This window comes from Salvelinus namaycush, chromosome 38 (assembly GCF_016432855.1).
Source record: "Salvelinus namaycush isolate Seneca chromosome 38, SaNama_1.0, whole genome shotgun sequence".
In the NCBI taxonomy this organism is placed as follows: Eukaryota; Metazoa; Chordata; class Actinopteri; order Salmoniformes; family Salmonidae; genus Salvelinus; species Salvelinus namaycush.
In genome coordinates, this window is record NC_052344.1 from 23451366 (window position 1) to 23475845 (window position 24480).

General features: G+C 46.0%; 1 protein-coding gene across 1 annotated transcript in view; it reads left to right on the forward strand.

The window, feature by feature from the left end:
* The first annotated feature begins 7848 nt into the window (after window positions 1-7848).
* Window positions 7849-24480, forward strand: part of LOC120031925 (plexin-B2-like) — a 58033-nt gene continuing 41401 nt past the window's right edge. The window contains exons 1-9 of the mRNA XM_038977783.1: window positions 7849-8395; window positions 16929-17434; window positions 17750-17914; window positions 18121-18375; window positions 18622-18819; window positions 19016-19195; window positions 20760-20894; window positions 21025-21125; window positions 23933-24059. Coding sequence (XP_038833711.1) covers window positions 16931-17434; window positions 17750-17914; window positions 18121-18375; window positions 18622-18819; window positions 19016-19195; window positions 20760-20894; window positions 21025-21125; window positions 23933-24059 — 1665 coding nt within the window. The 5' untranslated portion in view covers window positions 7849-8395; window positions 16929-16930. The remainder of the gene's footprint in view (window positions 8396-16928; window positions 17435-17749; window positions 17915-18120; window positions 18376-18621; window positions 18820-19015; window positions 19196-20759; window positions 20895-21024; window positions 21126-23932; window positions 24060-24480) is intronic.

Here is a 24480-nt window from a genome sequence, read left to right on the forward strand (position 1 = left end):
TATGTCTATGTCCTGGGGAATTTTCTTGTTACTTACAACCTCATGCTAATCGCATTAGCCTATGTTAGCTCAACCGTCCAGTGGGTGGGACACCGATCTGTAGAGATCCTTATAAGAGGTTAAAGAGTGTGTGTGTGTGTGTGTGTGTGTGTGTGTGTGTGTGTGTGTGTGTGTGTGTGTGTGTGTGTGTGTGTGTGTGTGTGTGTGTCAGTCACCAGATCTCAACCCAATTGAACCCAATTGATCTCAACCCAGATTCTGGAGTGGTTCCTCATACACCACCATAAACAAAATATCAAATGATGGAATTTCTCGTGGAAGAATTGTAGAATCAAGGTGCACTGAAGCTGTTCTGGCGGCCCAACACCCTATTAAGACGTTTTTTGTTGGTGTTTCCTTTATTTTGTCAGTTACCTGTAGGTTTGTCTGGTCATTGTAATATCTGCTCACACAGTTGGGTTTGTGCAGCAGTGGTACTCTAGTCTTCTCTGGGCCTGTGTGACTTCATCTGCACTCTGCATCGACTGCTCTCTGTCTTTCCTTGGCACTCAATTGATTAATTCATGTTATTGTTGAGAATCTGATGAATTCACTATTGATTAAAGACCAGAATGGAAACAACCATACACAGGCTCTGAAGAAAGACAGTAAATGAAGACCTCCCTGTTGTAGAGCGGCAGCAGCACATGGCCTGTCTGGTGCCTGGGCCTGGACCTGGGCCTGGGCCTGGGACTGGAGTTGTTGCGTATCTGAGATAAAGAACACATCCCTGGGGGACAGCCAGGTCAGAGGACAGGGTGGAGGGTGGCCCAGCACCATGAGAACTGTGCCGGGGGCGTGTGTGTCAGTGTGTGTGAGGAGGAAGAGAGGGTGTGTGGGAGTGTATTGTGAGGCCTCAGGGGTGGGTTGGGGGCGGCACGGGGAGTGTGTGACAGCGTCGAGGGACAGCGTTCAGAGTCGGATGGAGGTTCACATCTCCCTGCGTTTCCCTGGAGACAGTTGAAGGGGATCTCTGACCCTTGACCCCTAACCCGTCAGAGGAAGTAATGCAGTTAGACACTGTGTGTGTGTGAGACACATAGAGGCTGGGATGAGGTGATGGGGACAGGGATTGGAGGAGGTGTGGAGTGGTGGAAGAGGGGTAATGAGGTCAGTTTGAGTTATTTGAGAAACTTCCAGATTCTCATTGCCGGAGGGCTGTGTTGGGAATTGATGCTCCCAACACGTATGCTGCTACGGTGGTGAGTGCGTCATCCACAGGACACTTAAGGAAGCTGTGAAGCTGTGAAAGCCCACATCCTCCCGCTCTCTCTCTCTCTCTTGCTCTCTCAGCCTTTCTCACCCTTTCTCTCTCTCTCTCTCTCTCTCTCTCTCTCTCTCTCTCTCTCTCTCTCTCTCTCTCTCTCTCTCTCTCTCTCAGCCTTTCTCACCCTTTCTCTCTCTCTCTCTCTCTCTCTCAGCCTTTCTCACCCTTTCTCTCTCTCTCTCTCTCTCTCTCTCTCTCTCTCTCTCTCTCTCTCTCTCTCTCTCTCTCTCTCTCTCTCTCTCTCTTTCTCTCTCTCAGCCTTTCTCACCCTTTCTCTCTCTCTCTCTCTCTCTCTCTCTCTCTCTCTCTCTCTCTCTCTCTCTCTCTCTCTCTCTCTCTCTCTCTCTCACTCTCTCTTTGTCTCGCTCTCTATTTCTCTGTCTTTCTCTCTCTCTTTCTCTCCTTCTCTCCCGCTCTCTCTCTCTCTCTTTTTCTCTCTCTCGCTCCAAAGACAAACAAATCATCCTTAAGTAATGCGATGATGCATAAACATTGTTGTCTCATAGTGTTGTGGTATGAAGGACATGATATGAATCATCTGCTAAGGGTAAGTTAAGGCACGTACCACCTACACACACATCTAGAACGATCACATATCAAACTCTAGTTCACCTGAGTTCACCTTTGTCTCGCCCATATCTGTGTGAAATCAGAAAACAGTGATGTGCATTACAGGTTTCCATGGCGATGCTGCATGGCATAGGGGCAGAGGGGGATTTTTTGGGATAGAGTAGGGTCTGTGGTGGTGTTCTTCTCTGGTGTTCTCTGGCTCCCAGCGTGAGAAAGTTGAGCTGGGGGCCGTAGGGGCGTCTGTGGTGCTCCAGAGCAGGAAGTGAGACCCCAGGACCATTCTACTTCCAGTGTTCCACTCCCCCGTACCGTACAACAAAAGTACACCCCCCATAATCCTGTCTGTTATAACATGGATGCATGCTATCATGATTTGGAGAGAGTTGGTATCTCTCTATCTTTATTTTTCATGTTTTTTCCACCAGATCCTTATCCCTTCTCTCTCCATTTTCTATCTCTCTGAGAGACCTCTCTCTCTCTCTCTCTCTCTCTTTTTCTCTCTCTATATCTTTCTCCCTTCCTTCCTTCCTTCCTCCCTTCCTTCTTCGCTTCCTCCCTTCCTCCCTCCTCCAGTGTTGCCAGTAGATTATCTCCCTAGTCCAGCTCCAACAGCAGACCCAGAGGAACAGAGAGAGTCTGTTTACCTTTCAATGGTATGACTGGAGTCACACACACATCTCTCCCCCTGTGGTAACTTCAGCAGTGACATTCAGAAATCATCTCACAGATGTCCTTGCATAAACACACAGATGTCCTTGCATAAACACACAGACGCCACATTAACCCGATGTTATCCAAACACAGCTCTATTTAACACTACCCACTACCACTACTATAGTCTTTCTGTAGATTCCTATTTATTATAGAGAATAGAAGGTCACCTGGAGGTTAAAGATGTTTCCCAGTTAGTGCAGGCATGCCTGTGTAGTCTATGTGGAGTTGTGGATGTGTGTATATTACATGACACAGATGAGCAAGGCGTTTGAAACAAATTGTATGCAATGTGCTATAGCTGGCATATGTGGAACTGGCCCTCCTGATGAGGACATGTCTACCACAGCAGCCTGCTGAGGGGCTGACGGCTGAGACAGTGGACCATGGCCCTCCTGATGAGGACATGTCTACCACAGCAGCCTGCTGAGGGGAGGACGGCTGAGACAGTGGACCATGGCCCTCCTGATGAGGACATGTCTACCACAGCAGCCTGCTGAGGGGAGGACGGCTGAGACAGTGGACCATGGCCCTCCTGATGAGGACATGTCTACCACAGCAGCCTGCTGAGGGGAGGACGGCTGAGACAGTGGACCATGGCCCTCCTGATGAGGACATGTCTACCACAGCAGCCTGCTGAGGGGAGGACGGCTGAGACAGTGGACCATGGCCCTCCTGATGAGGACATGTCTACCACAGCAGCCTGCTGAGGGGAGGACGGCTGAGACAGTGGACCATGGCCCTGCTGATGAGGACATGTCTACCACAGCAGCCTGCTGAGGGGAGGACGGCTGAGACAGTGGACCATGGCCCTCCTGATGAGGACATGTCTACCACAGTAGCCTGCTGAGGGGAGGACGGCTGAGACAGTGGACCATGGCCCTCCTGATGAGGACATGTCTACCACAGTAGCCTGCTGAGGGGAGGATGGCTTAAAATAATGATGCCCTTCCACTGATTCCACTCCAGTCATTACCACGAGCCCGTTCTCCCCAATTAAGGTGCCACCAACCTGCTGTGATGTCTATGGCATCCAGGCTAGCACTGTCCTCAGGAAGAGGGCTGCTGTTGTCAAGTGTGGTTTACTGCACTATGAAGAGAGTTACATACTGGACTGTAAAATAATCACAAGTCATACAGTTACTGCAACCACACACTGATTGTCCCTTTAATTTAGAGTGAGAACTTTTAAAACAAGCTTTTACTGCCACCTACTGGTCACTCTCACACACAAACACACACACAAATGGAAAAGAACATGGAGTCAGTGCCAAACTACCAAGCCATAGCAGTAATATCCTGCAGGCCGCCAGTTGGGGAACGTCCTTCAGTAATCTCCTGAGGGAAGCCAGTTGGGGAACGTCCTTCAGTAATATCCTGAGGGAAGCCAGTTGGGGAACCCTGTTCAGTAATATTCTGAGGGACGCCAGTTGGGAAACCCTGTTCAGTAATATCCTGAGGGACGCCAGTTGGGGAACCCTGTTCAGTAATATCCTGAGGGAAGTCAATTGGGGAAGCCTGTTCAGTAATATCCTGAGGGAAGCCAGTTGGGGAACCCTTTTCAGTAATATCGTGAGGGAAGCCAGTTGGGGAACCCTGTTCAGTAATATCCTGAGGGACGCCAGTTGGGGAACCTTGTTCAGTAATATCCTGAGGGAAGCCAGTTGGGGAACCCTGTTCAGTAATATCCTGAGGGAAGCCAGTTGGGGAACCTTGTTCAGTAATATCCTGGGGGCCGCCAGTTGGGGAACCTTGTTCAGTAATATCCTGAGGGAAGCCAGTTGGGGAACCCTGTTCAGTAATATCCCGAGGGACGCCAGTTGGGGAACCCTGTTCAGTAATATCCCGAGGGCTGCCAGTTGGGGAACCCTGTTCAGTAATATCCTGAGGGACGCCAGTTGGGGAACCCTGTTCAGTAATATCCCGAGGGCTGCCAGTTGGGGAACCCTGTTCAGTAATATCCCGAGGGCTGCCAGTTGGGGAACCCTGTTCAGTAATATCCTGAGGGAAGCCAGTTGGGGAACCCTGTTCAGTAATATCCTGAGGGAAGCCAGTTGGGGAACCCTGTTCAGTAATATCCTGAGGGAAGCCAGTTGGGGAACCCTGTTCAGTAATATCCTGAGGGAAGCCAGTTGGAGAACCCTGTTCATTAATATCCTGAGGGAAGCCAGTTGGGGAACCCTGTTCAGTAATATCCTGAGGGACGCCAGTTGGGGAGCCCTGTTCAGTAATATCCTGAGGGAAGCCAGTTGGGGAACCCTGTTCAGTAATATCCTGAGGGAAGCCAGTTGGGGATCCCTGTTCAGTAATATCCTGAGGGAAGCCAGTTGGGGAACCCTGTTCAGTAATATCCTGAGGGAAGCCAGTTGGGGAGCCCTGTTCAGTAATATCCTGAGGGAAGCCAGTTGGGGAACCCTGTTCAGTAATATCCTGAGGGAAGCCAGTTGGGGAGCCCTGTTCAGTAATATCCTGAGGGACGCCAGTTGAGTAACCCTGTTCAGTAATATCCTGAGGGAAGCCAGTTGGGGAGCCCTGTTCAGTAATATCCTGAGGGAAGCCAGTTGGGGAGCCCTGTTCAGTAATATCCTGAGGGACGCCAGTTGAGTAACCCTGTTCAGTAATATCCTGAGGGAAGCCAGTTGGGGAGCCCTGTTCAGTAATATCCTGAGGGAAGCCAGTTGGGGAACCCTGTTCAGTATTATCCTGAGGGAAGCCAGTTGGGGAACCCTGTTCAGTAATATCCTGGGGGGCGCCAGTTGGGGAACCTTGTTCAGTAATATCGTGAGGGAAGCCAGTTGGGGAACCCTGTTCAGTAATATCCTGAGGGAAGCCAGTTGGGGAACCCTGTTCAGTAATATCCTGAGGGCCGCCAGTTGGGGAACCCTGTTCAGTAATATCCTGAGGGAAGCCAGTTGGGGAAACCTGTTCAGTAATATCCTGAGGGCCGCCAGTTGGGGAACCCTGTTCAGTAATATCCTGAGGGACGCCAGTTGCGGAACCCTGTTCAGTAATATCCTGAGGGCCGCCAGTTGGGGAACCCTGTTCAGTAATATCCTGAGGGAAGCCAGTTGGGGAACCCTGTTCAGTAATATCCTGAGGGAAGCCAGTTGGGGAACCCTGTTCAGTAATATCCTGAGGGCCGCCAGTTGGGGAACCTTGTTCAGTAATATCCTGAGGAACGCCAGTTGGGGAACCCTATTCAGTAATATCCTGAGGGCTGCCAGTTGGGGAACCCTGTTCAGTAATATCCTGAGGGCCGCCAGTTGGGGAACCCTGTACAGTAATATCCTGAGGGAAGCCAGTTGGGGAACCCTGTTCAGTAATGTTCTGAGGGAAGCCAGTTGGGGATCCCTGTTCAGTAATATCCTGAGGGAAGCCAGTTGGGGAACCTTGTTCAGTAATATTCTGAGGGAAGCCAGTTGGGGAACCCTGTTCAGTAATATCCTGAGGGAAGCCAGTTGGGGAGCCCTGTTCAGTAATATCCTGAGGGAAGCCAGTTGGGGAGCCCTGTTCAGTAATATCCTGAGGGAAGCCAGTTGGGGAGCCCTGTTCAGTAATATTCTGAGGGAAGCCAGTTGGGGAACCCTGTTCAGTAATCTCCTGAGGGAAGCCAGTTGGGGAACCCTGTTCAGTAATATCCTGAGGGAAGCCAGTTGGGGATCCCTGTTCAGTAATATCCCGAGGGACGCCAGTTGGGGAACCCTGTTCAGTAATATTGTGAGGGAAGCCAGTTGGGGAACCCTGTTCAGTAATATCCAGGACTGATAGGAAATTGAAACTGCAAATGGTCAGGTGGAGGATTTCCATGGTTTACTGGAAGTGCACTGAGCAACTCAGTGATTCACCTTCAGTTGACTTTTCTTAAGCAGAGCCTGACAAGCATCTGGCAGTTTCCAGGATTGTCAGTAATAGCTGGAGTTGTTAGGAAATAGAAAGTGAAAATGGTCTGTTTGGGGGACTAGGGACCTTCCCCGGTTGGCTTGGTGGACTAGGGACCTTCCCCTGTTGGCTTGGTGGACTAGGGACCTTCCCCTGTTAGCTTGGTGGACTAGGGACCATCGACAGTCCTTCCCTCTCCCTATTCCATCCACAGTCCTCCCCTCTCCCTATTCCATCCACAGTCCTCCCCTCTCCCTATTCCATCAACAGTCCTCCCCTCTCCCTATTCCACCGACAGTCCTCCCCTCTCCCTATTCCATCCACAGTCCTCCCCTCTCCCTATTCCACCGACAGTCCTCCCCTCTCCCTATTCCATCCACAGTCCTCCCCTCTCCCTATTCCATCGACAGTCCTCCCCTCTCCCTATTCCATCGACAGTCCTTCCCTCTCCCTATTCCATCCACAGTCCTCCCCTCTCCCTATTCCATCAACAGTCCTCCCCTCTCCTTATTCCATCGATAGTCCTCTCCCTATTCCATCCACAGTCCTCCCCTCTCCCTATTCCATCAACAGTCCTCCCCTCTCCCTATTCCATCGACAGTCCTCCCCCTCTCCCTATTCCATCGACAGTCCTGTTCTCTCCCTATTCCATCGACAGTCCTCCCCTCTCCCTATTCCATCGACAGTCCTCCTCTCTCCCTATTCCATCGACAGTCCTCCCACTCTCCCTATTCCATTGACAGTCCTCCCCTCTCCATATTCCATCGACAGTCCTCCCCTCTCCCTATTCCATAGACAGTCCTGCTCTCTCCCTATTCCATCGACAGTCCTCCCCTCACCCTATTCCATCGACAGTCCTCCCACTCTCCCTATTCCATTGACAGTCCTCCCCCTCTCCCTATTCCATCGAGTCTCCCCCCTCCTTATTCCATCGACAGTTCTCCCCCTCCCTATTCCATCGACAGTCTTCCCCCTCTCCCTAGTCCATCGTCAGTCCTCCCCCTCTCCCTATTCCATCGACAGTCTTCCCCCTCTCCCTAGTCCATCGTCAGTCTGCCCCCTCTCCCGAGTTCATCGACAGTCTTCCCCCTCCCTATTCCATCGACAGTCTTCCCCTCTCCCTAGTCCATCGACAGTCTTCCCCTCTCCCTAGTCCATCGACAGTCCTCCCCCTCTCCCTATTCTGTCGACAGTCCTCCCCTCTCCCTATTCTATCGACAGTCTCCCCCTCTCCCTATTCTATCGACAGTCCTCCCCTCTCCTTATTCCCCGTCTTGTGTGTAAACTGATACGTACAGGCTCAGTGTATTTTCTTGGGAAAGAGAGGGGGAGGAGTGAGAGAAGATACTCCATCCCTCTTTTTCTTGGGCGCTGCCACTGAAAAGAAGAGGGTGTAGGGCTCAGTTGTTTTTCTCCAGCTTCAACGATAGTTTGCAGACTCTCTTCCCGTCTTGTGTGTAAACTGATCCGTACAGGCTCTGTGTATTTTCTTGGGAGAGAGAGAGGGGGAGGAGTGAGAGAAGATACTCCATCCCTATTTTTCTTGGCTGCTGTACCGCGGGCGTTACAGTTCAACGTGCAGTTTCTTGCCAAGTCATCAGGGCGGACTTAAACCAAAGGTGTGTTCGTCTTTGAATCTGAAACGCATCTGAATTCATTCTGTGTTTACGTTTTTTGGGCGTGAAGAAAAATCTCGTCGTGGGGAAAGTGCCAAACTTCCAAACCGTGTCATATTTCCCGGGATTTAGAGCGTCGTTGCTCGCTCGCTCCCTTCGGCATCTCACAATGTTTTCTCTCCCGGGGAAGATCTGAACTTTTTACGGACGGTGACAACGTAGACAATAGGACTTCGTTTGGGGTTTGGTTGTCAAAAGAGAGGAGACGAACCGATTAGGACAGCGAGTTCGTGTTCAACTACCAATTCCTGAGGTAAGCGACCGGTCATGGCTGTGTATTTGAACTTCTCAGCGGCTGAGTTTGGTTAAGAATGATGTGAAGGAATCGACACAGATTGTTGGTCTGGTTCTATGACATTGGGATAACAACGAGCCACCAGATGCTTGGTAGAAACGTCTTGTGTCCTTACAACGGATATTCGCCCGTAGTTTTCCTTACGTCTACCAAAAGCAGTTAGGGACCGTCAACATAGTGACAAATCAAACATTTAAAATTTCAATAGCTCTTTAAAACCTGTTGAGGACAGAGGGCGCTGTTTTCACTTTGGGGGAAAATCGTGCCCAATTTAAACGGCCTCGTACTCAATTCTTGCTCGTACAATATGCATATTATTATTACTATTGGATAGAAAACACTCTCTAGTTTCTAAAACCGTTTGAATTATATCTGTGAGTAAAACAGAACTCCTTTTGCAGCAAACTTCCTGACAGGAAGTGGAAAATCTGAAATCGATGCACTGTTCTAGGGCCTGCCTATTAATGTCCTTGATATTTATTAGAATACATGCACTTCATACGTCTTCCACTAGATGTCGACAAGCAGTGAGAGAAGAAATTGAGTGTGTAACTTGATCTGGGGTCGAATAATAGCTCTCGGCATGACGTGTCACCAGTTTCCTGTTTTCTGGAGAGCGCGTGAAGGGACCTGGTATTGCCTTCTGTAAAGCTGTCGTTATGGACGACTAATATCTCCGGCTTTGATTTTATTTGATACATGTGACAATATCATCGTAAAGTATGTTTTTTCAATATAGTTTTATTAGATTATTGAAATTTATTCGGGACGTTAGGCGTGTTGCGTTGTGTGCCTTTGTTCAGGAAGGAGAGCTTAGCGCCACTTTGCTAGCTTTCCGTGCTAATTGACTGGAGAAGAGGACATTCTAAATCCAAACAACGATTGTTCCCGACAAAGGACCCCTTGTACAACATTCTGATGAAAGATCATCAAAAGTAGGACCCATTTTATGATGCTATTTCATATATCTGTCGAACATGTGAACTAGTAGTTTGCGCCCTGAGTTTGGGCACTCTCTCGCTATACCTAAGCTGGATGTCGTAATGAAGTTATTTTTAGAATTCTAACACGGAGATTGCATTAAGAACTAGTGTATCTATCGTTTCCTATACAACATGTATTTTCTAGTAACGTTTATGAATAGTTATTTGGTCAGAATAGTTGGAGTGTCATAAAAATATCTGCACATTCTGGGAAAAAGATGCTACGTTAGCACAATGTATAACCACTGATTTCAGCTCTAAATATGCACATTTTCGAACAAAACATAAGTGTATGTGTAACCTGATGTTATAGGACTGTCATCTGATGAAGGTTTATGAAGGTTAGTGAAAATTAATATGTTTTGCTGTTTTATTCCCTATCGCTAACGTGCCTATTGCTATCGCTAACGTGCCTTGATGAATGAATGCGGTAGTGTGGTAGGCTATTGTAGTAAGCTAATATAATGCTATATTGTGTTTTCGCTGTAAAACACTTAAAAAATCGGAAATATTGGCTGGATTCACAAGATGTTTGTCTTTAATTTGCTGTACACCATCGATTTTTCAGAAATGTTTAATGATGAGTATTTAGGTATTTGACGTTGGTGTCTGTAATTACTCTGGCTGCTTCGGTTCTATTTCTGACGGTAGCTGTGATGGTAGCTGCAATGTAAAACTGATTTATACCTCAAATATGCACATTTTTAGAACAAAACATAGCAAAACATTGTATAACATGTTATAAGACTGTCATCTGATGAAGTTGTTTCTTGGTTAGTTTGGTTGGTTCTTGGTTAGTTAGGTTGGCTTTGTGCATGCTACCTGTGCTGTGAAAAATGTCTGTCCTTTTTTGTATTTGGTGGTGAGCTAACATAAATATATGTGGTGTTTTCACTGTAAAACATTTTAAAAATCGGACATGTTGACTGGATTCACAAGATGTATATCTTTCATTTGCTGTATTGGACTTGTTAATGTGTGAAAGTTAAATATTTCTAAAAAATATCTTTTGAATTTCGCGCTCTGCCTTTTCAGTGGAATGTGGGAGGAGTTCTGCTAGCGGAACGCCAGAGCCAGACAGGTTAACCAAATACTCCAAATACTTTCAAAACTAGTTGTAGCTAACCCGATGGTATAGACACACATTGCACACCCTTTAGTTTGTCCATTTTCATCTCACATAATTTTACATGAATTTTTCAAAATGTAAAATTTCAATAGCTCCTTGGTCATGTGACCTGGTGACTTCAAACAAGGTTCAGAATGTCCATTCAGTGGGCCTACACATTGCACACCCTTTAGTTTGTCCATTTTCATCTCATGGTTTTACATACATTTTTCAAAATGTAGAATTTCAGTAGCTCCTTGGTCATGTGACCTAGTGACTTCAAACAAGGTTCAGAATGTCCATTCAGTAAGCCTACACATTGCACACCCTTTGGTTTGTCCAGAATTTCAATTGCTCCTTGGTCATGTGACCTAATGTCCGCTGACTACCCTTCTATATTGCACACTCTTGTTTGTGTACTTTCATCTCATGCGATTAGAGGCCTTCATATTTGCAGGCCTTCATATTACATGGGTGTTAGCTATTATTTTTTTAAATCAACAAATGTTCCATCCTCGCAATAACTATCTTTCACATGGACACTAAAAAGATCCGCAAATGGCTGTATGTGGAATGGATCAAGGACAGGAGAGGTGTTCAAACAGAGGTGCTTAAAGGAAGGTACACAGGTAGGCCTCATGAAAAACAATGTTTCATATGCTCTTTTTAATCACAGTAATAGGCAGTGATTTGTCAGTCACAGTCAACAGCTCTGCACCCCTCACAGCAACTTGCCCAAGCCTCCCCATTACTCCTTCACCCAAATCCAGATAGCTGATGTTCTGAAAGAGGTGCCAAATCTGGACCCCTACAAATCAGCTGGGCTAGACAATCTGGACCCTCTCTTTCTAAAATTATCCGCCGCAATAGTTGCAACCACTATTACTAGCCTGTTCAACCTCTCTTTCTTATCGTCTGAGATCCCCAAAGATTGGAAAGCTGCCGCGGTCATCCCCCTCTTCAAAGGGGGAGACACTCTAGACCCAAACTGTTTCAGACCTATATCTATCTTACCCTGCCTTTCTAAGGTCTTCGAAAGCCAAGTTAACAAACAGATCACCGACCATTTTGAATCCCACCGTACCTTCTCCGCTTTGCAATCTGGTTTCCGAGCTGGTCATGGGTGCACCTCAGCCACACTCAAGGTCCTAAACGATATCATAACCGCCATCGACAAAAGACAATACTGTGCAGCCGTATCCATCGACCTGGCCAAGGCTTTCGACTCTGTCAATCACCGCATTCTTATCGGCAGACTCAACAGCCTTGGTTTCTCAAATTACTGCCTCGCCTGGTTCACCAACTACTTCTCAGATAGAGTTCAGTGTGTCAAATCGGAGGGCCTGTTGTCTGGACCTCTGCCAGTCTCTATGCCACAGGGTTTAATTCTCGGGCCGACTCTTTTCTCTGTATACATCAATGATGTCGCTTTTGCGGCTGGTGATTCTCTGATCCACCTCTACGCAGACGACACCATTCTATATACATCTGGCCCTTTTTTGGACACTGTGTTAACTAACCTCCAGACGAGCTTCAATGCCATACAACTCTCCTTCTGTGGCCTCCAACTGCTCTTAAATGCAAGTAAAACTAAATGCATGCTCTTCAACCGATCGCTGCCCGCATCTGCCAATGACTGCCCGCATCTGCCAATGACTGGAACAAATTGCAAAGATCACTGAAGCAGTAGACTCATATCTCCCTCACTATCTTTTAGCATCAGCTATCAGAGCCGCTTACAGATCATTGCACCTGTACATAGCCCATCTGTAAATAGCCCATCCAACTACCTCATCCCCATATTGTTATTTATATATATTTTTTTCTTTGCACCCCAGTATCTCTACTTGCACATTCATCTTCTGCACATCTATCACTCCAGTGTTTATTTGCGAAATTGTAATTATTTCCCCACTACGGCCTATTTATTGCCTTACCTCCCTAATCTTACTTCATTTGCACACACTGTATATAGACTTTTGTATTGTGGTATTGACTGTACGTTTGTTTATTCCATGTGTAACTCTGTGTTGCTGTTTGTGTCACACTGCTTTGCTTTATCTTGGCCAGGTCGCAGTTGTAAATGAGAACTTGTTCTCAACTGGCTTACCTGGTTGATTAAAGGTGAAATTTAAAAATTTTAAAAATACTGTATGTGGGAATGTCTTATGTCCGTCCTACATGTAGTGTTGGTACATGGAATCTTCCTCAACTGCATATATCATAAATTGCTATTGCAAATAGAAGTATTATGTTCAACAACTGACATTTTCAGATATAATTTTGACAAACACACTTTGGTGCTTACAATTCATTCTCTATTGGTCATAGATTTGGTGGGCACTGTCATCTGTGATCTTTGTGATATGACTTTCTTTAAGCACGTACTGATGAAACTGTCACTTTATATTTTTTTCTTAAAGTCTATAAACGCTCTACATGTATTCACACTGTGATAGGGTTGGATCCTATATGCTACTTTTATTATTGTCCTGTAAATGGTTCAGTGGCTATAATTTAGGCTGTGTGTAGAATGGGGCATAAAGGAAATTACCTCTACTACTAAATTACTACTAGATTATAGTGATAAGGAAAACAGCATACACATTTGGCCTGTGTATTCATTTGCCTATAACTAATCAGAATTCCATTATGTTTACATAAAAAAGAGAGTACTTCAAAATGAGAAGACCCTGCCATGGAAAAGACGACTGGGCGGACATAAAGTGGAAAAGAGGGGAAATAACTCCCACCATGCAGCAGGACACCTTCAACTGTGGGGTCTTTGTAATGCAGGTTTGATAGTTATATTTTCAATAATGTGAAAATTAGGTCAAAAACTCTATTTTATGTTTTGGTGTAGATGGCCAAGGAAGTTGCGCAGAACTTCCCCAACATCCCAAATTGATATGGAACCTTCAAAAACACATGGAGCAACTGCAAAATGAAATGTCTGAGGATATACTAAAAATGTCTGTTATGTAATGACATTTAATTCAAAGTAAATGAAAAATTCTTTCTTTTTATGTAGTTGTGTGGGACAGCCATATGTTCAGTTCATGCCTATGATTTCAGAGTTCAACAAAGCCAACAACTGCTTCATGTGTGTCACTGATAAAGAACCTGGATGTGGTCCAAAGACTGACTGAGTTAGTAACTTTATTTAACATGTTTATAATCTTTTGACAACAGTGACGGCATGTAAGACAATTTATGATATAGCACAATGGATGGCTAATTCGTCATACTGCATTGATATTTGATATTATTTATAACGTGTTACGTTTTGTTTTGATTGAATGTTTTGCATGCCAACGGTGGTTCCATGTGCTGTAACTAGGAATGAAGACAAAAGAGTTCAACAGAGTAAAGAACACAAACTGGAAGTGCAGTCTTTGTTGTTGAAAATGTATGCTATACCCCATCCACACTGAAGAGGCTCTGAAATGTACATCAACCAGGGATAAGAAAGTTAACACTGTGAAATGTTTCATATTTAATTGAAGTTAAGTTTCTGTTGACATGTTGGAAAAGATTAAAGGTCTACAATTTCTGCTTAATTTGTCAATATCACATTTTTATTGATTTACTGGCCACCATTATTGTGGTTACATGTTCAGTATATGTATTGACCAGCAAACCCACTGCAGCCTACCTACCAGCTCACTCTCCATCCCTGCTTTGGACAATTAATAGCATGGCTCTCGTACTTTGCCCTTTTCCTTTATGGTTGATATTAACAATGAAAGGAGATATTATCTGTCTCTCTCCTATTGTGTACCGCTGTTAAATACTGTGGAAAAATAAAAAACAGGGAAAATAGGTACTTAGAACTACCAATTATTATAGATAAATATTAAAGAAAAGGGTAAACACAAAACTGGACTGAACCCCCTAATTGTCAAACTAATATTATTAATGTGCAACAATATAGAAGATACCTGACTAGAGTGTTACGCACGCCTCTATGAAGAGGGAACGCAACACCTTGCTGCAAATCAACTCCCCGTGAAGCAAAAGAGGTATGAACTGTAGGTGCGAGAAATGACGACAAAGGCAGAATTTACCGTTTACTAGGATTTATTTCCTTAAACGGTAATATGGGGAAAAGGGGCTGGACGGAACCAAAGCAAAGAAAGTAAATATCAAAGCTTCCCCCTCTCCTATCTAACCTGCCTACCCACTACTTACCTAACTTAGCACCACCTGGTGCCCTAACCAAAATACAGGGGGTGGTCCGCCCAGGTCTTACCTAGTGTGCCTAGACATTGAATATATTACAGGTATATGTATGCCCGCGGGCCTCTTGCCTAAGCACTCCCAAAGTGCCTTCTCCTTCCCCCCTGGGAACAAATGAAACAGAACAACAAACAATTAGTTATGCTATATGGGTGTATATCCACTGCATGCTTCTTAGGTGTGTAAATTACATTGTAACGGCTTTCTTCCTGGGATGAAGGAGAGAACCAAAATGCAGCGCGGTTATTGTTCAACATGTTTAATAAGACGATAAACGATGAACATTAACAAATACCAAAATAACAAACGTGAAAGCCGAGACAGTCCTATCTGGTGCAGAACACAAACACAGAGACAGGAAACAACCACCCACAATCCCCAACACAAAACAAGCCACCTATATATGATTCTCAATCAGGGACAACGATTGACAGCTGTCTCTGATTGAGAACCATATTAGGCTGAACACAGAAACAGACGAACTAGACACACAACATAGAATGCCCACCCCAACTCACGCCCTGACCATACTAAACAAATACAAAAACAAGGGAAAACAGGTCAGGAACGTGACAGACATGACCAAGGAGCTATTGCAAATTTTAAACTATGAAAAATGTACGTTACACCGCGTGATTTTACAGTACACAAACAAGAGTGCGCAATATAGAAGGGTAGTCAGCGGACATTAGGTCACATGACCAAGGAGTTATTGAAATTGTACATTTAGAAAAATGTATGTAAAACCATGTGATATAAAGATGTACAAACCAAAGGGTGTGCAATGTGTAGGCTTACTGAGTGGACATTCTGAACCGTGTTTGAAGTCACCAGGTCACATGACCAAGGAGCTATTGAAATTCTACATTTTGAAAAATTATTTTAAAATCTTGTGAGATGAAAATGGACAAACCAAAGGGTGTGCAATGTGTAGGCCCACTGAGTGTACATTCTGAACCGTGTTGGAAGTCACCAGGTCACATGACCAAGGAGCTATTGAAATTCTACATTATTTTTTTTTAATGTAAAACCATATGAGATGAAAATGGACAAACTAAATGGTGTGCAATATAGAAGGGTAGTCAGTGGACATACTGAACCTTTTTTGAAGTCATTAGGTCACATGACCAAGGAACTATTGAAATTTGAATGTAAAGAAAGTTTGTACTATGTTTACGCTCCCTAACTAATTCAACTTGGAATACAAAATGCTGCTCACATTTCCACATGTTTATTAGCTTTGGAAAGCGAATTAATGTCCAAATCGTGAAAATAAGACCTGTGCAATGATCCTCTCCTCTCCTGGTCCTCTCCTCTCCTGATCGTCTCCTCTCCTGATCCTTTCCTGGTCATCTCCTCACCGGATCCTCTCCTCTCCTGGCCCTCTCCTCTCCTGATCCTTTCCTCTCCTGATCGTCTCCTCTCCTGATCCTCTCCTCTCCTGGCCCTCTCCTCTCCTGATCCTTTCCTGATCCTCTCCTCTCCTGATCCTCTCCTCTCCTGGTCCTCTCCTCTCCTGATCGTCTCCTCTCCTGATCCTTTCCTGGTCCTCTCCTCACCTGATCCTCTCCTCTCCTGATCCTCTCCTCTCCTGATCCTTTCCTCTCCTGATCCTTTCCTGATCCTCTCTTTTATTTTATCGTCCGTGTCAAATTCACTGATCAACATCTGAGGGGAGTTAGGGGAGCGAGTGAATTGATTTTCCCTCCTTTATGTTTAGTGGGAAGGGAAGGATGAGAATGAATAATAATGAGAGTGGACAGGTAGGAACGCTGAAGTAGAACTGAATAACTTACTGCTAAAAAAAACATTTTATAGAAGGAATGTTATTAAACATTGTAATCCTTCATGTCTTTTTTTATTAGCTGTTGAAACGTCCCCTCAGGCCTGTCTGTGGTTACTAAGTTACAAAGTCACAGAAAGACTAATAGGATGGAATGATTAAGATTAGTTCCTAATCTCCCCCTTTCTCCTCGATCTCCTCAGTCTCTCTCTCCTACCTCCTCCCTCCCTCCCTTCACTCTCTTCCCTCTCTTCTCCCCCTCTCACTCCTTCCTTCCTCTTCTTCTTTCTCCCTCCTACCTCTCTCTCCCTCTCTTTCTCTACCAAGTTACAAAGAGACAAAGCTTAACATAATTATTTTTCCCTTCCTCTCCACCAGAGATGGCGTGGCGGTGGGTCCTGGCTGCCATCTTGGCGATGTCGTCTCTCTCCCTCCTCGGCTCCGCCTACAACGAGTTCACCTCTGACACCCTCATCAACAACGTAGTCCAGGACCCAATCACCAGCCGGCTGTATGTGGGCACGGTCAACGCCCTCTACCAACTGGACCAATCCCTGCACCCCGAGGCACACACCAGAACAGGACCCGAATTGGACAACCGCCAGTGTCCCCCGCCCGTGACTTCCTGCGAGGAAGCAGTGGAGACAGACAACCATAACAAACTGCTCCTCATCCATCCATCCAAAGACACCTTGATAGTGTGTGGGAGTCTGTACAGAGGAATCTGTTCTCTGAGGAACCTGTCTAATGTAGAGCAGCTGCTGTACTTCAGCGATAGTAACGGAGAGAAGTCGTACGTGGCCAGTGCTGAGGAGAGTGTGTCAGTAGTAGGGGTCATGTCTTATTACTTCAGCAAGGACAGGGAGAACTTCACCGTCTTCCTGGTAGGTGGACTAACCGCTCCGTGATATATCACAGTAATGTCATTTAGCAGACACTTTTATTCAAAGCGACTTGTATAAATGTTTTACGTATTGGGTGGTCCCAGGAATCGAACCCACTATCCTGGCTTTGCAATCGCAATGCTGATGTTGTATTGGGATTTAAAATTGTAAAGGTACTAGATAAGTGAATTTCCCATGTTCTGTTCCCTCGGTCTCATCCTAGGTGTGTAAAGGTTATGTCAGCCACGAATGCACCAAGCTGAACCATGTTGTATTTACTTCCTGGTCACCATGGTAACTCTCTGTTCTCTTCAGGTGGCTAAGGGCTACGGCAGCCATGACAGCACCAAGCTGATCAGCACCCGTATCCTCCAGGTCCATCATGACTGGGTGTTGTTCGACAGCATCATCGAGGCCTCGGCCGTCCAGTCCAACCCCTTCACACTGCGCTACCTCCATGACTTCAGACACGTCTTCAAGGTAAGAGACGGAGAAACCCCTTTTACACACACAGCAGTGTCAAACATCCCCTCGGAGCCTGTCTGTGATTACAACGGTACAACAAGACTGAAAGACAAATACTGATTCATGGAACTCATTCTGTTCTATCTCACTCTTTTTCTCTCCTTTTTTCCCCACTTTCTCTATTTCCCCCTCTCTCTTTTTTTATGTGTCTCTTCTTCCAGGACGAGGGCTTTGTCTACTTCCTGTTCTCCAGAACCCTGGGTGCCCAGGATTCAGGAACCAAGAACTTCACCTTTATCTCCAGGATGTGTGAGAACGACCACAACTACTACTCGTACACAGAGCTCCAGCTGAACTGCAGTGCGGGGAACAAGTACAACAAGGTCCAGGCAGCCTACGTGGCCCTCCCAGGAGAAGCCCTGGCCAGGAATATGAGCTCCTCTGGCCGGTACGGACCGGTTGGAGCCCAGGATAAAGTATGTATTTATTTTCCCCCTCTAACAATTTAAACTTAATCCACTAACCAGTTCAATTCTATACCCCAATTCAATTATATAACCCCTAATAGAATTGCCCTAAGGGGACAGATAGTTGTTTGAATTAGATTGAATCCCACAAATGAGTTTGGACAGATAAAGCGGGCATTTCACCTTTACTTAAGCAGGCAAGTCTGAACCGTAAGAACAGTGAGTTAACAACAGAGACTTGTGTATTCCTGTCAGGTTGTGTTTGTGGTGTTCAGCTCAGACGACGACAGCTCCAGCTCGGCAGTATGTATGTACCCACTGAGGGCCATCAACCAGAGACTGGTGGAGATCATAGGAGCCTGCTACAGCACCAAGGGAAAAATAAACAAGACGTCTGCCGTCTACTCCCCGTACTCCTCCAAGTCAGACGAGCTGTGTAAAATTGAAAATGAGGTTTGTAGCCTGACCAGCCCCTCCAGTCAAGGGTTTTGAACAATTGATGGTTTTGTAGTTTACCTTGAAGTTATGGTCGTTGCTCTTCTACAATGAAATGTACAAGAGGATGTAAATATAATGTAATAACTGCTACATTATCACTTCTACCTACTAGTGAGATAATGTATCTGACATTGATTCCTCCCCTCTTCAGATGGGCATGGTGACCAATCAAAAGTGTGGTGCTGAGCTCCTGCCCTCCCCGCTGGCCAGCAGGGCAGAGTTCGCCCTGGCAACCGACCCCGTTTTCACCAAGAAGGGCCTGATGACCGCTGTGGCCGTCGCTGTGGAAACGGAGCACGCCGTTGCCTTCCTGGGGACCACTTTAGGAGAGGTACTAGCTAACAGTGATGGACATTCCAAGTCTTTTCGTTGAGCTGGGTCTTTTGGCTCCCAAACAGATCTTTGTTCATTAGTTCTTACAAATGGATGAAAAACCATGAAAAATATAAGGGGTTGCCTACCTTTATGTCAAATTGTGACACGAGTTCAATTAAATGGTTTACGTGACATTTTTCTTCCGCCTGCATGGACCACAATAAGGTTTTCAGAGACTACAGCTGACCCTAACTCCAGATAATGGTTGAGTTACCATCTTCAGAGAATGTTTCTCTGACTGAACTCCAGATAATGGTTGTCTGGAGCTCAAACCGCAGCAGTCGCAGCGAGCCAATCAGGGAGACAAATGGAACAGCTCTTTCACAGATGAGATTCAGTTCTCGACGTTCCCCCAAAAAGAGCCGTTGTTTCGCGGACGACCTGTCACTGCTAGCTACCACCTTACTGTTGACCTGTCACTGCTAGCTACAACCTTACAGTTGACCTGTCACTGCTAGCTACAACCTTACAGTTGACCTGTCACTGCTAGCTACAACCTTACAGTTGACCTGTCACTGCTAGCTACAACCTTACAGTTGACCTGTCACTGCTAGCTACAACCTTACAGTTGACCTGTCACTGCTAGCTAACACCTTACTGTTGACCTGTCACTGCTAGCTACCACCTTACTGTTGACCTGTCACTGCTAGCTAACACCTTACTGTTGACCTGTCACTGCTAGCTACAACCTTACAGTTGACCTGTCACTGCTAGCTACAACCTTACAGTTGACCTGTCACTGCTAGCTACAACCTTACAGTTGACCTGTCACTGCTAGCTACAACCTTACAGTTGACCTGTCACTGCTAGCTAACACCTTACTGTTGAACTGGCACTGCTAGCTACAACCTTACAGTTGACCTGTCACTGCTAGCTACAACCTTACAGTTGACCTGTCACTGCTAGCTACAACCTTACAGTTGACCTGTCACTGCTAGCTAACACCTTACTGTTGAACTGGCACTGCTAGCTACAACCTTACAGTTGACCTGTCACTGCTAGCTAACACCTTACAGTTGACCTGTCACTGCTAGCTAACACCTTACTGTTGACCTGTCACTGCTAGCTACAACCTTACAGTTGACCTGTCACTGCTAGCTAACACCTTACTGTTGACCTGTCACTGCTAGCTACCACCTTACTATTGCAATATTGTCTTTCTAACACTAACGCCAACACTGGTCTTTCTCACGCCAACACTAACACTTGCCTTTCTTCCACTCACACTTGTCTGTCTTCCACTAGCACTGTAACTGGTTTTGTTAATCGCTGCTTCTTTGAAGAAAGTTTTACTTGAGGAAAGCAATGACTGTGATATGTAGTTGGTCTTACCTACCTTAGCTAAATGCACTGACTACAAGTTGCTCTGCATAAGAGTGTCTGCTAAACAGAAACACGTCCTGCTGGAATGTTATTCTATAGGCTGCTCTGACTTGTATGTATTTTCCTTAATAGTTGACTAACGTCTTCTGCATCGACCCAGCCGCCTTTTCTGTCTTCTTTCTGCTAATGTAACGTAGGTGTTGAAGCTGCACCTGTCGACCAGTCCAGAGGTGTACGGCCGCGCCCCTGGGGAGAACACCGGGGACAAGGTCAACAAGAACCTGCTGTTTGACACCAGCCTCACACACCTCTACATCACCACAGAGAAGAAGGTGAGCCGGGAACTTAACGTGGAACTTTATTCCAGAGCGTAGATTTTCATCAGTGTGAGGCATTCCATGCATTTTGGTTAGTACGATATCCAAGCAATGTTTGAATCAGCCGTTTTTGTTTTGCTCATAGATCACCAAGGTGCCAGTGCAGGCGTGCCACCTGAAGACAGACTGCCAGTCCTGCGTGGCACAGAAAGACCCCTACTGTGGCTGGTGTGTGCTGCAGGGCAAGTGAGTACAGTACCAGTTATAGCCAATGTTCCCCCAAATCAAATCAAATGTATTTATGTAGCCCTTCTTACATCAGCTGATATCTCAAAGTGCTGTACAGAAACCCAGCCTAAAACCCCAAACAGCAAGCAATGCAGGTGTAGAAGCACGGTGGCTAGGAAAAACTCCCTAGAAAGGCCAAAACCAGGGAAGAAACATAGAGAGGAACCAGGCTATGAGGGGTAACCAGTCCTCTTCTGGCTGTGCCGGGTGGAGATTATAACAGAACATGGCCAAGATGTTCAAATGTTCATAAATGACCAGCATGGTCAAATAATAATAATCACAGTAGTTGTCGAGGGTGCAGCAAGTCAGCACCTCAGGAGTAAATGTCAGTTGGTTTTTCATAGCTGATCATTAAGAGTATCTCTACCGCTCCTGCTGTCTCTAGAGAGTTGAAAACAGCAGGTCTGGGACAGGTAGCACGTCCGGTGAACAGGTCAGGGTTCCATAGCCGCAGGCAGAACAGTTGAAACTGGAGCAGCAGCACGGCCAGGTGGACTGGGGACAGCAAGGAGTCATCATGCCAGGTAGTCCTGAGGCATGGTCCTAGGGCTCAGGTCCTCCGAGAGAGAGAAAGAAAGAGAGAAAGAGAGAATTAGAGAGAGCATACTTAAATTCACACAGGACACCGGATAAGACAGGAGAAGTACTCCAGATATAACAAACTGACCCTAGCCCCCCGACACATAAACTACTGCAGCATAAATACTGGAGGCTGAGACAGGAGGGGTCAGGAGACACTGTGGCCCCATCTGATGATACCCCCGGACAGATACTCCCGGACAGTCCCTCTAAGCTGTCTGCAGCTCCTCAGACTGCCTCGCAGAAGAAATACCAGCCTGCGCAGAGAAGCACGAGATTCAACTTCACTCAACTTTCTAGAGTTTTCCCCCTTAGTTAACACTATCAACGCTTCCCTTTACTGTTGGAATTGTGATTGAATCCACGCTTTCAATGCAACATACCGAAACAAAACAAACTATGCAAGATTTTTTGTTGTAGGCAGAAGTTGGATTCTATTGCATTGACAGGCACGACTGAGCTCAATCACACAGACCGCTGCGCCTTAACCAATCAGAGATGCATGTAGCCACATGTGCACGTTTGTTCATGTCCTTTGCTAGTTAGTGAGTTATTATCCCAGTTATAGATCATTTGTAGTCAGCAATAGGGGAGGGATTGCTTCCTACAAGAGCACAAAATGTGTACATTTCTAGTCATCTTTGAAAAGCGAGTCAGGTGAAGAGATTTTTTTTGTCTTAAAGGGGCAGTGTTGTATTTTGAGACAGGCTTGAATAAGCTATGTGGCCATTAGACAGAGGGAAGCATCATTTGTCTGATACTCTGTAATAATGGTATGGGAATAATAATACATTATATTTAGAAAAGTGGTTTCTTGCATCAACACAACATTTTCCGTCACCTCCTTGTCTGAAGGACAAGTGGATAAACAGGTTCATATTAAGCCCTGCATGTTTTATTCAAAAAGTCTCATGGAATGTACACCACACATTGAACACCACACATTGGCTGCTACTGTAGGCGGAATGATAGAACAGATATTTCCATTAAAATGTTATGGGATGCATTTTCTGCATTGTTTTTGATGGTAGGCCACTCTGGTAGGTCTACAGACATTATGAACAAATAGCCACAGTAGCCTACTTGACCACTGTTAGAACTGTAACTTAAAGCGGGTACAGCCTCAGTGTTCACAGTAAAACTGTAACTTAAAGCGGGTATAGCCTCAGTGTTCACAGTAAAACTGTAACTTAAAGCGGGTACAGCCTCAGTGTTCACAGTAAAACTGTAACTTAAAGAGGGAACAGCCTCAGTGTTCACAGTAAAACTGTAACTTAAAGCGGGTACAGCCTCAGTGTTCACAGTAAAACTGTAACTTAAAGTGGGTACAGCCTCAGTGTTCACAGTAAACGTGCGCTAGAAGTTGCACAGAATTTTGACAATGTTCAAATTTGCGCTCAGCAGACTTGAAATTTGCTCAGTGACAATTTTTTAGGGGAACATTGGTTATAGCTGCAATATTTCCTGCTGTTCATTGATATTTTCAATGAATAATACAATCTAACTTATAAATGTCTTTCTCCTGTTATAGATGGTCCAGGACTATTTTCTCTCTTTAGCTCCTATCAGTGATGAACTGGGCCTGGATACAGGTAGCAGACTCCTGGTTAGCTGTAGTCCAGACTCCTGGTTTGCTGTAGTCCAGACTCCTGGTTAGCTGTAGTCCAGACTCCTGTTAGCTGTAGTCCAGACTCCTGGTTAGCTGTAGTCCAGACTCCTGGTTAGCTGTAGTCCAGGCTCCTGGTTAGCTGTAGTCCAGACTCCTGGTTAGCTGTAGTCCAGACTCCTGGTTAGCTGTAGTCCAGGGTTAGCTGTGGTCCAGACTCCTGGTTAGCTGTAGTCTAGACTCCTGGTTAGCTGTGGTCCAGGGTTAGCTGTGGTCCAGGGTTAGCTGTGGTCCAGGGTTAGCTGTCGTCCAGGGTTAGCTGTGGTCCAGGGTTAGCTGTAGTCCAGGGTTAGCTGTGGTCCAGGGTTAGCTTGGGTCCAGGGTTAGCTGTGGTCCAGGGTTAGCTGTAGTCCAGGGTTAGCTGTGGTCCAGGGTTAGCTGTGGTCCAGGGTTAGCTGTAGTCCAGGGTTAGCTGTGGTCCAGGGTTAGCTGTGGTCCAGGGTTAGCTGGGGTCCAGGGTTAGCTGGGGTCCAGGGTTAGCTGTGGTCCAGGGTGTGACTGGTCTGTTCTCCTCCAGGTGTACCAGGAAGGGAGACTGTCCCAGGGCTGAGGATGACAACACGTGGCTGTGGAGCCCCAACCAGCAGTGTGTTCAGATCCAGGCCTTTAACCCACCCAGCTTCAGCTGTAGGAAGACCAAGCAGGTACTGAGTGGTTGAGTGTACATGTCTACTTTCCCTGTCATTGGCAGCTGTCCTCTCCAGTGTGAAAGATCATCTGTTGTGCTGGGTTTGCTTCATTCTGAATTCATTCATTCTGAGTTTAACTCTAGTCAATTCCATTAAGCTCTGCTCCTTTTCAGTGCATTTCTCTCGCACTCACTCACTCACTCACTCACTCACTCACTCACTCACTCACTCACTCACTCACTCACTCACTCACTCACTCACTCACTCACTCACTCACTCACTCACTCACTCACTCACTCACTCTCACTCACTCTCACTCACTCTCACTCACTCTCACTCACACACACACACACACACACACACACACACTCTCTAACCTCTCTCTCTGAAATGAGCTTTCTGGGTCAGTTCTGGATTAATGAACTGTGTACATTTT